General features: G+C 46.1%; 1 protein-coding gene across 2 annotated transcripts; it reads left to right on the top strand.

Annotated features, from left to right (window-relative positions):
- Nucleotides 1-1,575: 1,575 nt before the first annotated feature.
- On the top strand, nucleotides 1,576-6,237 carry NKX1-2 (NK1 homeobox 2). 2 transcript variants are annotated; one of them, XM_079976779.1, is made up of 2 exons: nucleotides 1,576-1,962; nucleotides 4,891-6,237. In XM_079976779.1, exons 1-2 carry the CDS (start codon nucleotides 1,737-1,739, stop codon nucleotides 5,487-5,489), a joined length of 825 nt encoding a protein of 274 aa, XP_079832905.1. In that variant the 5' UTR covers nucleotides 1,576-1,736; the 3' UTR covers nucleotides 5,490-6,237. The 2 variants fall into 2 exon arrangements, 1 of the variants encoding a protein (XP_079832905.1); XR_013839086.1 differs by lacking the exon at nucleotides 1,576-1,962 and adding an exon at nucleotides 3,045-3,218 and having other exon boundaries at nucleotides 4,891-4,986.
- Nucleotides 6,238-15,187: the final 8,950 nt, after the last annotated feature.

The following is a 15,187-nucleotide window of genomic DNA, read 5'->3' on the forward strand; positions in this document are numbered from 1 at the left end:
CATGAGCATAGCCAAGCTTTATGTTAGGGGGCAGAACCTCAATTAGTTAAGTATTTTGTATTTATTTACTTGATGGGGGGGCAGTTGCCCCTCCCTGCCCCCCCTTGGCTACACCCATGGCCCACACCACTCATCACTCACCAGTCACACCAGGTTGGTGAAGGCTGCTTTAGAAGAAAGTAAGTTGCTCAAGTTCCCAGGAAAGCAGGTTCCATTTCAAAGCTGCATCTGCAAAAACAGAAATCTGCAAAACTGAAATCTGCAAAACAGAAATAACAGAAATCTGCAAAACAGAAATAACAATATTCACAGTGCCAAGTACTGCAAGACTAAAGCTGATATAGATTGTAAAGTACTTGTGAAATGAAAGTGGTAGAATAATTCCAGATTATAATTTGGATGAATAGCACCTGGTTTTGTGAATGTGCTCATCATCTGAATTTTCTGCAATTTCATGGAAATGTTCCTAACTTCTTAATCCTTGAATGTTCAAAATGTTGCTTTGTTCTTTTTTTAAAAAAAACATAAAACAAAACATTTTATCCTTTTTAAATAAAGTTGTGCAGGTTTGAAGGGAACTTATGGGGCAATCCTATGCACATCCACACAGAAGTTAGTCCCACCACATTTAAGAGGGCTCCCGGGTGTAACCTTACTCTCAAGCGATGGTACACAGGCTACCTATAAAAAGAGATACAGTGGTACCTTGGGTTACATACGCTTCAGGTTACAGACTCCACTAACCCAGAAACAGTGCTTCAGGTTAAGAACTTTGCTTCAGGATGAGAACAGAAATTGTGCTCTGGTGGCGCGGCAGCAGCAGGAGACCCCATTAGCTAAAGTGGTGCTTCAGGTTAAAAACAATTTCAGGTTAAGAACGGACCTCCGGAACGAATTAAGTACTTAACCCAAGGTACCACTGTAGTATATTGTGACTTCTATTCCCTTGCAACTGTGTTTTCCACAGTTGCCCACAGTGCACTGGGAGAGTTAGACCTTACAGTAGGCCTGGGATGTCCTTCCTTTTAGAGATTTAAGATTCTGCATTGCCTGGGCATTCTTATAAAGGCACAGAATTCCAGAGTCTGCAGGTTACAAACGAATGGCAGCTCTTCCTCTTCCCGAATGAATGCCCCACAACAACAAAGCCTCCTGCGATCCCCTCGGGAGGCTTCAGTTGTGATCTACCTCCAGGGGAAAGAAGTGAGCATCTCCCTTCTTACCCTAGTGACTCATTTATTATAGCAAACACGTTTCACTGTCACTTCATACCCTATAGGAGGGGAGGGAGCGGAAAGGCTGCAATCTCATCGATTAAAATACCATTTCCAAGGCTGGTCCTCTTCTCCACGTGTTTGGGCGGGCAGCAGTTTATGGTTTTTTTTAAAACCCCAACAACCACAGAATAATAAAAGAAGCAGAAGGAAAGTGGCAGCAGTAGGTGGACTGCAAGCCCCTTCCTTCCAATCGCAGCCTCCTTCGCTTGTTCATCTTGGATCCTCCTCTTTCTCCTCTTCCCCCCACCCACCCCGGAGATCCCCCTTCTCTCCAGACAAACCTCTCCGAAGTCCGCGCTGGGTGCATCCGAGGGAGACCCTCCTGCCTCTTATGGACAGCCTCCCCCCGGGCTCAAGCCGCGCGTCTGCCGAGGGAAAGCGGGGCTGGCTTTTCACCTGGCCGTGCATTTGCTGCCAAGCTTGGGCCGTCGCAGATCTACCCGGGACTCGGAGCGGGGAATGCTGGACTGTCCGGAGAGTGGGGCCAAAGGAGCCCCCATCCACACGAAGATCTCCTTCTCCATCCTGGACATCCTGGATCCTCAGAAATTTACCAGGAAGAGTAACCCAGCAGCAGGGAGAAGGGAGAGCATCCTCCACGCGGGGCAGCGGGAGAAAAGTTTGGGAAGAGTTGACGTGGAAAGGTACCCGAGCAGCAGGAGGAATAAACTAGAGGCATATCATGGTAGGCGGCGCGTTCTGCTTTGATCTGATCCGCGCGGTTTGGCTGGGTTTCAGGAAAACTTCCGAGCTGGCTCATTTCTGGAAAGCAGCAAACGATGCTTCCAGGTGTCTTTCTTAGCATAACTTCCAGAGGGGGTAGTGGGGGGGGGGGGAAGGCTTGTGTGAGCCATTAAAAGTTTTATTAGATTATTGCGGACTAGTGTTTTACGGGGATTCACCATCCCATGCATATATGGTCGCCCTATAGATCTGTGGCTATTGAACGGCAGGGCAGGGGAGCGTGTGAGACTACCCCAGGGTTACTGCTGTGCTTCTTGATGGGGCACCAAGCGTGGGAATGAGGCGCAGCAACGGTTAACTTTTTAGTCTGTGGGTCGGGGCTTGGCTTGAATTCTGTTTCACAGAGCGGTACTAGGGTTGGAAGGGACCCCAAGGGTCATCTGGTCCAACCCCAGTTTGTTGGCTGAGAGCGCAGAAAGGCGGCTTTTCCTTGGTAAAACTTTAACCCCCGGGGGCGGAGGCTGCTTAACATAACTTTAAAACAAACTCTTAACCCAGGACGGGGGTGGTGCGAGGCGGGAGCAGCGGCCTCCGTCTGCCCTTAAGAGGTGCAGGCAAGGCGGAAATTCAACCGGTGAAGCTCCTGCAGTGATGGCAAGTTGAATCCCCGCCCTCCCCATCTGCACCTGTTAAAGACACAGGACTTGCCATGAATTAAAAGACCGATCATGTTGTGGATGATGGATGACGAATCTCCAGCGTCTGGTGAAGGAAGTCACCTTTTGCTTTTCATTTCTGTGTACGCGTGAATCCTCCTCGCATTCAAGACAGGGTCCGCGGCCAAGCTAAACGCCTGGATTGGGCTATTATTAGGGACGAGGTGCATCCTCACTCCCCTCTCTCACTTCCTCTGGGGCAGCGGAAGGTCGCAGCTTCCCAGGCCCCGTGGCCCGGCTGCGTTTCCCCTTTAAGAAGCGGCGGAAGGGGACACGGCGAGCGCAGCGCGGTCCCCCTGGCGGAGTCCCCCTGGCCGAGTCCGCCGCGCCGCCAGCCGGGTCTGCGCGGGAAGCTGCAGCCCGGCGCGATTGTTTTCGGCTCAGCCTGGCCGGATGGCAGCCTGATTGGCAGAGGGACGCGCCGGGCGAAGGACAAGCGAGATAATTGTTCCTGTGGCCTCCCCACCAGAGGATGCCTTCGCTCCCCCTTGATCGATATCCTATTACCGACTCCCGCGTATCTCCTTCCCACAGCTTGCCGGTACCAACTTCAAACCCCTTCCCCCCCGTCTGATCCTAATATTGTTCGATTAAAACTTACCTTTAATAGATGACATCTATCGATCCGCCCCTTCACAAATCTGAAACTCTATTAGTGCGGCCGGGGAAAAAGAAGATGGAAAAGAAGGGGAAGGAGGGCGGGGTGGGGGTGGGCAAGAAGGTGGAGGATTTTCTTCTCTTTAAAAAAACTAAAAACCAAAAAAAGTTTTCTTAACTCCCCCCCCCCTCCTTCTTAAAAATATATGTATCTCCTGCCATAATTAGTTCCCCAGTTCTGAGATGATAATTCTGGTGGAAGGGGTTGCCTAAGAAATGACAAGTTTGGATGGGGCGGTAAAGCAGACACGCGTCATTCATTCATGACTCAGGCTATGTAGAGTCTTGCGTGTTGTCTTATCGGCCCGTCCCTTTATTTATTGCATTTATATGCCAGCTCGAGGTACATAGTTCTTCCTCCTCCTGATTTAATCCCCACAACAACCCTGTGAGGTAGGTTAGATTGAGTCAGTGACTGGCCCATGAAGACCCAGAGAGCTTCATTGCTGAACCTGGTCCCCCGCAGATCATAGTCCCTTAAACGTTGCACTGCACTGGCGCCCATCAAAGCTCTTGTCTTACTGGGCAGAAGCCCCCTTAGGTACACACCAAAAAGAGTAGTTTCTCCCACCCTCCATATCATATTGAAAGACAGTCCCACGCCAGGTGGTGGACTCTCCTTCCTTTGAGGTTTTTAAGCAGAGGTTGCGTGGCCATCTGATGCTTTAGTTGAGACTTCTCCATCGCAGGGGGTTGGGCTAGTCTAAATGACCCCGAAGTCCCTTCCAACACTATGATTCTATGAAAGACCTTTATTGAAACTGGAAGTACTTGGGCTCAGGCATGCCTGGAACTGAAAACAAGGTCCCTGCAGAGGAGGCATCAGAAGCCGGACGGGGAGATACCCAGAGGATCGCAGAAGGGACAAAATGAATCTCTGCTGTGGGGAGGGGGACGGACGCACGGACGTGTTTAGATCAAAAACAAGTTCATTTTAACGCTCAGATCGTAAACACGCTTTCTCTGAAGTCCGACTGATTTCGAGGGGGTTAACTTCCAGGAAAGCATATTTGGAACCCAGATCCTCTTTTACTGAACCATTTCTGGTTCAGTTATTGACTTGAATGTGTAAAGTAACTTTCTTTCAAGGGTCCAGCAACGGGGATGCGCCGTATTTGGCAATTTCCCCCACATCCCTGGCACCCTGTACGTCCCGATATGGGACACTGGCAACTTCTCAGGGGGAAGGCACTCTGCGTATGCTCAACGGCAGCGATTAAAAAATCAGCATTGCTTGTGACTGGCCTTTTTGACTTTATGCGCACCATTTCTTTTTAACCTGCCGCGCATGTTTCCAGGGCTAAGACCCTCCGAACCGTGTGTGTGTGTGTGTGTGTGTGTGTGTGTGTGTGTGTGTGTCCGTGTCCGCCAATGTGATGGAGCTGAACTGAATGCAGCGTCCCCTCCATCGGGCGGCTCACTAGGCCATGTGCGCAATTACGCGGAGACTGCGATGCGGATCCGGGCGCAGAGGACCCGCTTCTGGGCAGGGAAGCGGCCCTTAGGCGGGTCGGGAAAGGCCCCTGGCCTCATTCTGTCCTTGTGTGTCTCCCCAGATGGCAGCAGCAGCGGAGAGAGCGAAGCGGCCGCCCTGGAGGCACCCGAGCACGAGGAGCCGGGCCCCGCGCCGCTCCCCTCGCCCGACTTCCCTCCCTCCTCGTCCTCGGACCTGGACGATCCCGGCTCGCCTCCGCCGCCGCCGTCGTCCAAGAGGCGCCGAGCTGAGCCCAGCTGCGCCAAGCCTCGCCGGGCCCGGACGGCCTTCACTTACGAGCAGCTGGTGGCTCTGGAGAACAAGTTCCGAGCCACGCGGTACCTGTCGGTGTGCGAGCGCCTCAACCTGGCCCTGTCGCTCAGCCTGACCGAGACGCAGGTCAAAATCTGGTTCCAGAACCGAAGGACCAAATGGAAGAAACAGAACTCCGGAGGCGACGGCGTGGCGCAGCCGGGGAACAGCGCATTGCCCGCCGGAGGAGATGGCAGCCCCAGTCCGCCAGGCCCCAGCAGCCTGGCCTACCAGACTTTCCCCTCGTACGCCTCGGCCAACGTCCTCTTCCCCGGGGCAGCTCCCCTTCCCCTGGCTGCAGGAGGGGGACCCTTTCCCTCCTTTTTTAGCCCCACGTACCTGGCCCCCTTTTATACCCCTCACCTATAAGAGGAACCTGTTCCCTGCAGGGTTTGCAGGTGCCCCCTGCGCGGGAGTGAAGAGCAAACCCTCTACCGAGCTGAAGCAAACCAAGGAAATCCAGTTTTGACACTCCATCTGCTGAAATGTCTGTTTTCCTAAGTGTTATTTATGAGCATGCCCTCTAATATTCCACCCTGTGATCACCATTACCTAGTTATGGGTGCTTTCCTTCCACCCCCCTTTTTTATAGTTTTGACTTTGGGTTGGAAAAGAGAAGGGGGCGGGAATACATCCCAATCCCAAACTTTTTTTAAAAAGCAAAACCAAAACTTCATCAGTTCCTTTAAATCTGCAGAAACCAGAGTGAATTTCAATGCAAGAATATGGATTTATTTCAGAAATAAAGAGGGCAGCTATACAGTATTTGATATGTATAGGGCTATTCTTTTTGAGAATGAAAGAAGACACAAATGTGGATTTAACAGGCTGGAAGGACATCAAAGGTTCCCCCACTGTAATGTTCTCCTCCTCCCTCTAGTTTCTATCTGGTGCCCTGTGATGCACTGAGCCACTGTAATTCAGTTCCCACCCTTGTTAAATTGGCTAGATGCTGGACCAGTCCACAGTATGCATGCTAAGGTATGCATACTATAGCGTACCCATGCTGCATGATCCTGTCTGAACATTACATTCACTCCTAGGCAGAAATACAGGATGTGTGTAACAGTGGAATATGCAAAATGTAGATTGGAAATGAAGGCAGTATTTTAATAAAATGTGCACTGGACTACATACGATCTTGTATTTAAAAGCAAATGTTCCTGCTTGGTGGTAGGTCCGGAGCCACCAGAGGGCGGTATAAAACTTATGTGGGGTTCAAGTAACTAGTAAAAGGTAAAGGTAAAGGTACCCCTGCCCGTACGGGCCAGTCTTGACAGACTCTGGGGTTGTGCGCCCATCTCACTTAAGAGGCCAGGGGCCAGCGCTGTCCGGAGACACTTCCGAGTCACGTGGCCAGCGTGACATCGCTGCTCCGGCCAGAGCCAGAGCCAGAGCCAGAGCTGCACACGGAAACGCCGTTTACCTTCCTGCTGGTAAGCGGTCCCTATTTATCTACTTGCACCCGGAGGTGCTTTCGAACTGCTAGGTTGGCAGGCGCTGGGACCGAGCAGCGGGAGCACACCCCGCCGCAGGGATTCGAACCGCCGACCTTTCGATCGGCAAGCCCTAGGCGCTGAGGCTTTAACTCACAGCGCCACCTGCGTCCCCAAGTAACTAGTGGGTTAATGTTAATCAGTGCAACCCTATTCACGTTTGCAAGTCCAGTGCCACTGTCCAAGGGACTGCACTCCCAGATAATTGTGCATAAGATTGAACATAAGTGTGCTGCAGACTACAACCTATACCAAAGTAGAGATCCCATTCTAGTTTAATGATCTGAAAAGGTTTTGTTCATATACAAGAACTGGTATTGTGGGTTTTTTTTTTTTGTTTTGGTTGTAAATATATACCGGTACTTCATATGTAAAAATAGCACCTCGTACGAAATTGACAGGAATAGCACCAAGTACTCTATAAGATACTGCAGGCGTTTTACTACCTTTTGTGTAGAAAGAGAGCAATCACCACTAGTATAATCACTGGCTGCAGATCTTTAACCAACTCACACCTCCTTTCTCGCTAGTGCCTTATTGCTACCATCCTGCTGACCAACCAAGACAGGCAACAGTTACATTAAAGAATACAGTGGTACCTCAGGTTACATATGCTTCAGGTTACAGACTCCGCTAACCCAGAAATAGTACCTCGGGTTAAGAACTTTGCTTCAGGATAAGAACAGAAATCGTGCTCCGGCGGCGGCAGCGGGAGGCCCCATTAGCTAAAGTGGTGCTTCAGGTTAAGAACAGTTTCAGGTTAAGAACAGACCTCCAGACCGAATTAAGTACTTAACCTGAGGTACCACTGTAGTAGGGCTGTATGTGTGCCGTATTCTGAAATTCAACATGTCTCTAACCCAGAAACCACAGATTGCACTCACTTAGCAGGATAAGGCAGGCATCACAAGTGTGGCCCATAGGTACAATGGTGCTCTTAAGAGTGCTCAACAAATCCTCTGAGCCTCTTTCCCATTCAGTGTCCCCTTGGTCATGAGGCACTAAATTATGGTTGCCTTTTTATCCCTTGAAAAGTACATAGAGCTGAAGGAGGAAGTGTTGCTCCTTGCCACTTCCTCTTTCAGCTCTATGTAAGGCTTAGATTAATTCCACTGTAGGTGGCCAAAGCAGGTGGTGCTCACGGCACTTGCTGAAAAATGTGCCCGCAGGCTTAAAAAGTTGGCGGCTCCTGGAATAAGGCAAGATATAGATGTTGTAGAATGTAAGGACATCTCCTGTTTGACCCTATAAGAAAGACAAAAAAAAGTGATTTGGTTTTCTGGAAGAATATGCATTCAAGCCATTTCCTAATGAGACTTATCTGCAGAATTCTTTCTTTAGGGTCCAACTTTTTCACTTCTGAAGATCATGCTCATCTTAGCCCCTTTGTGGTACAGTTCAAGTTTTTGCCCAGGAGGATGGTTAAAAACACACCCATATATATATATATAATATATAACATTGTCTATATTTCTTTTTAGGGTAATACAGGTTTTTTTTGTTGGATGGACAATTCTCTTAGCCCATACTTGGATTGTTTCTCCCTTTTTAAAAAAGTGGGGGGGGAAGACTTAATTTAAAAAATGTATATGTCTACTCAAAATCCTCCTGGGTTCAATGGGGTTTACTCCCAAGTGAGGGGGCGGGGCTAGGATTGCAGTCTTAACAAAAGCCTCTTCGGGTATTATGTAGTTTGTGTTAATCATACACATGAGCACAGAGCAAGAAGTACCCGTGCCCCCCCAATTCCAGTTGAAATGGGGATGATCCTGTATTTGTGGAAGCTCCCAACACATTTTAGAACCCTGGAAAAATGGTTTTGCAATCCAGTGCACCCTTACCTGGCAAGTAATAATAATAAATTTTATTTATATCCCACCCTCCCCAGCCGAAGCCGGGCTCAGGCGGCTAACAACACTAAAGTAGTGCAACATTATAAAAACATTATAAAAATTAATTAAAATCAAAATTGATGGCAACCATAAACTAAAGTTTTGTAAAGATTGCCAAAGGAGGGAGTCAGGCTGCGCCCTGACCAAAGGCCTGGCGGAACAGCTCTGTCTTGTAGGCCCCTGCGGAAAGATGTCAAGTCCTGCAGGGCTCTTGTCTCTTGTGACAGAGCATTCCACCAGGTTGGAGCCGCAGCCGAAAAAGCCCTGGCTCTAGTTGAGGCCAGCCTAACCTCTCTGTGGCCTGGGACCTTCAAGACCGTAAGTTCCTCTGTGGGGCATACCAGGAGCACAGTGGGGGTTAGCTCTTGAGTAGATATGCACAGGCTTGCACTATAAAAGAATGAACAACGAATCAGCAAGTCCAAATCTTGCCTCTGCCATCATGAACACATTAAATGACTCCAGGCAAGCCACTCTCTCATAAGAGCATAATAAGGACCTGCTGGATTAGGCCAATGGCTCATTTAGTCCCGCATTCTGTTCTCACAGTGGCCAGCCAGTTGCCTACTGGAAGCTCGCAAGCAGGATCTGAGTGCAGAAGCACTTTCCCCTCCTGCGATTTCCAGCTACTAGTGCTCAGATGCATGCTGCCTCCAACAACATGGCAGAGCATAGTCACCGTGGCAAGTGGTGAGGGGACTCAGGCTCAATTTTCCCCTCCTTCAGTCCACTTTGCAACATTTTAGATAATACTGTGGGCTTCCTTACAGGATTGTTGTAAGGATTATAACGAAGTAAACACATGTGAAAGACTTTGAGCACTGAAAAATGCTATACAAATGTTTATTATCTCACACATTGGTGCCGAGGGGGGGGGGAGGTAAACATTGGTCCCAGAAGGCTATGAAAGTAAGAGGTCCAGTGCACCTGCAAATTCTCTGCAAAAGTCAAATGTTTGCAGTATAGATCACTCCCTGTTCTTAACTTGTATCAACTTGGGCTTTCCATAGATGTGCCACAGTAGTTCTACACTGAATATCCTGGCCTCGCTGTTTCCATCTCCCACTTTCTGTATCCATGCATGTATATTTATTTGCCAACAGAGAATATAACACTCCACGTACCTGATGAAGTGCTCATCAATTTGTGAAAGCTTAAGCCACCACAAATCGGTTAGTCTTTAAAGTGTCAGAAGATACGATGCTTTTGCTGCAGCGGAAAATATTACCACCCTTTTGGCACTTGAAATTTAATCCTTACTCCTCGGAGCCTTCCAAGAAATAACCCCTATGCCCTCTAGTGGGAAGTCCAATGGATGCACTTATTCCTGAAATGGAGAGAGGACCAAAAAAAGATTCTTTGATTAACATTATTATGTTTTAACCTCATGAAGTGTGTTAGTGAAACATACCATGATCTACCCAGGCCTGTGCAGGGAAGTTCATAACTGAACAGAGATCTGAGTGTCCGTTTCAGAGTTGCAAACAATACTCCAGGTGAATGGTGCCTCACTCTGGGGCTGGCCAGGGGGTGCTGGTTGCCAGGAGGTGAGGCAGCCTCAGAGTAAGCAAGCAAGTGGGCGAGGGAGCCCAGCCAGCCAGTCCACCAGCCCGTACTGTTGAGAATGGATGGACCAGCACGAGGCCAGGCAGGCAAGCAGCTTGCTGTGTGCAATGCCTATCTGGGAGCTGAGTGCCCGGCAGCACCCGCTGCTGCCACTCAGTGTAAGATGCTGGCTTCATGTTCACCTTTGACTAGTCTCCGTCAGGCCGCTAAGGCTGGGGGCATCCTCTTCCCAGGCCCCTGTGGGGCAGCGTGAGGAGGCACCTCTCTTTGGGGCAGTAGCAGTGGCTGCCCAGAGGACTCCCAAGGAGCGGGAAGAGGATTGGAGGCTGAGGGAACACTCCACAAGGGTGGGTGTTCAAAAAAAGGGCGAGAGGCTGCCATTTCTGCAGGCAAGGGGTGACATAACTGGGCTTCTGAGGCTTGGAGTGCATTTCCCCACAGGGGAGCCGCAGAAAGGATGTAGTTGGTCAAGGGAGCCATGGACTCAAAAAGGCTGAAAACCTCTGCTCTACATTAAAGGTATGCTTCCTACCCAACTTCTTATTTCCTTTTCGCCTAATATGAATTAGGTACATAATTAAACTTTAGAAACAGTAGCCACTGTTTGCTTTCTCTTGCACAACAAATGATTAAATAATCCTGGCCATGAGAGTCCGCAACAGGGTACGTTTCAACAGGTAAGGGAGGTGAGAATGGTGGTCTGGTTATTCCCCATTTTCTAGGAACAGAAAAATCTGTCCAATTTGATTTCTCCCTGTTTCTCATTTTTCTAATCCTAAATTCTGTTCTCCACATTTTCACATCAGTTTGCAAAGTCCTCATGAAAATTCACCAGCATTTTTCAATTGTGTATGAGCACAGGCAGCCAGCTGGGGCTGGAATTTCCAAGGAAGAAGAAAGACTCAACCTCAACCTGCTCTGATTTTTCTTTTCAATAGAAAAGTGCATTGTATATCAAACTAATGACTAAATAAATAAATAAACATTCACAAGTCTTTAGTGGAAAGGTATCATAGTATATGCATTTTTGAATGCAATTTCACTTAATGCCCACTTTTTTTTGCCAAACAATTTCTCCTGAAGAAATGCATTTTTAAAGGTTCTTTTCACTGATGTATGCATTTTTCTGCATGCTTTATTAAAGTGTATGCATTTTTGGTCCATGTTACTTGGTGGGAGAACCGCACTGCAACGTTGGGTGGAGTGTGAATTCTGAATAATGGCTATGCTTTGGGTCGCCAATTGATTTGGGAAGTGCATATTAGCTATGCTTGCCTTTAAATGCAAACTGCATTGAATTTCTCCCCCAATGTGACTGCTTAAAAAGGGTTTCAAAACTTTTTTCTTTCTGCATGTGTGTAACTGAGGTGAGTATGGGCACCTGGGGCAGTCCTTACTAGAAACTAATGGTGGTGTGATACTTTCTGTTTTTTTGTTTTGTTTATCTGGGTTTTTTAAATCTTGGTTATGAACTTTAAAAACATGCATTTCTTCCTAAGCAGCTATTATAATTTTTGGATCTCTCTCTCCAAAGACAATGTATCTCATCTTGCCCAGCAAATCCAGGATTGTGAGTGGCAATTCACTTTTTATGTTCCCAAGTTTCTATGTCATTGATTTTGTTTTAATTTAAATTCAATTCTTTTTATATGTAATTTATTAACATGTAATTTGATTTACATTTAGATAAATTAAATGCAATTTCTTTAAATGTAATTTAATTGCTTTAACGTTTGGATAATCTGATTTGACAATTTCTTTACATTAATTTCAATTTAATTTAATTTCTTAAGCTGATTTCAATTAAAACCGAGATTTTTCTTACTCCTAATCATGCCTCACTTGATGAGATGAGTAAGTGGGAAAAGCAGAAGAACACATCTGCAGCTACTAGCAGGTGTATCCAGAATAATATTGTTGCACACCACCCAGTCTCCAAGCAGTGTGAAAAGACCAGGGGTTCCAGGCACTAACCCAGGGTTCATGTTTCCTTTGGAATGAAGGACAGCAGGGACTATGGTGTCTTTATGTTATATGGTTTATTTACACATACAGTATACAACTTGAAACTACAACGGGGGGGGGGGGGGGGGCTAGCATTAATACCCCAAGAGGGTCTTGCCCCTTCAGTAGCCACAGCCTTGGATTGAAAGAGAAATCAGACATAACTCTGTCACCCAGCCTGCAGCCTTGCTTCCAGCTTCTAGCTTCCACACACTGGTCCTTCTTTGTGCTTTCTTACTTTGTACTCCTTCAAATCTTTCTTTTTCGTTTTTTTTTAAAAGTGGGTGCAGTGTGCATACCCCAAGCACATTATTTCAAGGATGGTGAAAGACTGAATGATAACTTAGTATCCAAGATACTGCATATCATTCATTGCTCTGTTAGGTTGGAGCAGTTCCAGCCTGGATGATGATATGCTGCTTTCTGTTTGTTTTAGCAGATAAGATAAGATACTTAGCTATATAACAACAGGCTAAAGGTCAGAGTTTAGATAACACCACAAGTCCAATCCCTCGGTTGGAATTACAGAAGCAACTTCCCATTGATGTCAGACTGGATCTGGCTGTTGAGAGATTTTGCAACAGCTGATTAATTGCTTTCATACAAAACATGCATAATTTCTTTTTTTTTTAAAGACAGTTTTCTAATACATGGTTGCATGTTGCCAAGAGGGCTGAAAAAAAGAGAAAACCAAGGGACCAAGAGTTATTGGGGTGCCCATAATTACATGGAAAGAACTCCCAATAATTTGAATGGGATGTCTTAAACACAACCGTGCAGTTGTTCCCAGGAGAATGGCTGGATTCAGAAATATTTTCCCAAGGTAGCACTTCTGGGTGGCAAAATTACATCTTCCCAGCACACTGTGCTATATATACAATGTAGTTGTATATGGCACCTATTGAATACATCCCATGATGTCACCACTGAACAACACAACTCTTCACCCTGTTTGTGGTGTTCTGTGGAGTTTTTAAAAGGTTTTCATAAATTGTTTAAAAACGTTTAACCTCTTATGACACAACAGAAGGGTGGTAGGAGATCTTGTGCATGTTTTCTCTTTTCTATATTTTCTCAGAGGTAAGCTCAAAATGGATTTTTATCAACAACTGGTTCTTTTGTGAATGGCCACTGTTAAGAATAAAAATTATCGCCCTCTGTACTTTTCTGTATTTTGTTTCCTTCTGACATCACTGTTTACAATATCCCTCCCACTTTAACCATGTATAGTGGTACCTCGGGTTACAGACGCTTTAGGTTACAGACTCCTCTAACCCAGAAATAGTACCTCGGGTTAAGAACTTTGCTTCAGGATGAGAACAGAAATCGTGCTCCAGCAGCACGGCGGCAGCAGGAGGCCCATTAGCTAAAGTGGTACCTCAGGTTAAGAACAGTTTCAGGTTAAGAACGGACCTCCAGAACGAATTCAGTTCTTAACACTGTACCTGCAACTCAGGAGTGCATTGTAGTCCACAATAGTATATGCTATAATAAATGTGCTAGACTTTAAGGTGCCACAAGTCTCTTTGCAGGTTTTTTTTTGCTGGAACACAGTTACCCTTCTGTAAAATTACCTTAGTAGAACTTAACCTATTCATAGGCCTTTAAGAAAAGTTTCAAAAATCCAGCAAGGCTCCTCTTCTCTTCCTTCCTTTGGAGCAGGTTTTTTTTCCATTTTATAATCATTTTTCTTTTATCCCGTTCTTTCTAAGTTAATTTTTTGATTTCCAGTGCTAGAAAATATTATACACCCACATAACTGCTGTGAGTATGGCCGTTTACATTTGTTAAAGTTGGAACAGATGACGAAAGAGAACTCATTTGTCCTAATGGAGTGATTTGACCTGCTGAAAAGGGAGAAAGCAGCTGGATCAGGACTGGGGGAACTTTGCCCCTTCCAGATGTTGCTGGACCACAACTCCCATCATCCCTACTCATTGGAGTTCAACAACAGCTGCAGAGCCAATGGTTCCACAGCCCTGAGCAGAACCAAGAGGTTAACTTCCCTAACACTGCAATTCATATCTGTTTACCTGAGAATACACCCAATTGAACTCAATCAAAAGGCATGTCTAAGATTGTGCTGTTCATCTGGCTCAGTGTAAAGTCTCGTAATCTATTACATTCTCACAGGAAGGTGAACTGAGGATTTCTCACACATCACAAAGGTTCTTAGACGTATTTTTGTCAGGCTGGAGGTGGAGTGATATATTTATCATCAGAACTCACATGTGTTACCTCATGGCCATGGAGCACTGCCAGGTTGGCAGAAACCAAGAAACCAGGTGCCAAGAAGCCAAGTAAGGTCAAGGCTGGAAGAAAAGGCACAGAGATGAAAAAAGGTAAAGAGAGGAAACAGCGAAATGGAAATAGATAATGAAAAAATATGGAGGATGGAAGAGATCCACCTTGGGACTGTATGATGAATTGTAGGTTAAAAATACATAGGAATAATATAATGAATTATATCAGGAGAGGGAAATGATGGCAAGAAGAGGAGGAGTTATAAGTGAAAAGAAGAAAGATTTATACTATTTTTACTGGCATTTGCTTTGTAAGTATCACCATGGCTTGCCCTTCCAGCTTCACCTCACTGATAGTGTTTTCTTATATCTGTTCTGGTTTCTAACATAACCAATTGCAAAATAAAATAGTAAGATAGTAAAATAGATCAAGTGCTTTGTGTGTATTAGATATGTGTGTGTGTGTGTGGTATTTTTTAAAGAGAAAAGATATTAGGCTGACAACTTTTATTAATGTGTATTGTTGATATTTATTCATTAGTAGATGTTGATAATCTTTCTATATAGAGAGGAAAACAGTGTTCCAATAATGCCTGGAAAAAAGTTAGTGATGATCTGCAAAGGGTCAAGCTGTGCTTTACCCAAGTTTATGCATTTGTTTGTACATATTACTTGTCTGGAGAAATGCATTGCAAAAGTCAGAGAAGTGTGAATTTCTAAGGATGGCTCTCTTTCAATTTGCATATTGTTTTGAAAACTGCAAATTTCGTAGGTTTGCCTTTAAATGCATGTTGTCCGATTCATAATTAACCAATTGAATGGTGACAGAGCAGGGTGGTGTGGAAGGAAACACTGCTCAAAACACT

The sequence above is a fragment of the Podarcis cretensis genome (genome assembly GCF_951804945.1).
Source record: "Podarcis cretensis genome assembly, chromosome: 5".
NCBI classification, from domain to species: domain Eukaryota; kingdom Metazoa; phylum Chordata; class Lepidosauria; order Squamata; family Lacertidae; genus Podarcis; species Podarcis cretensis.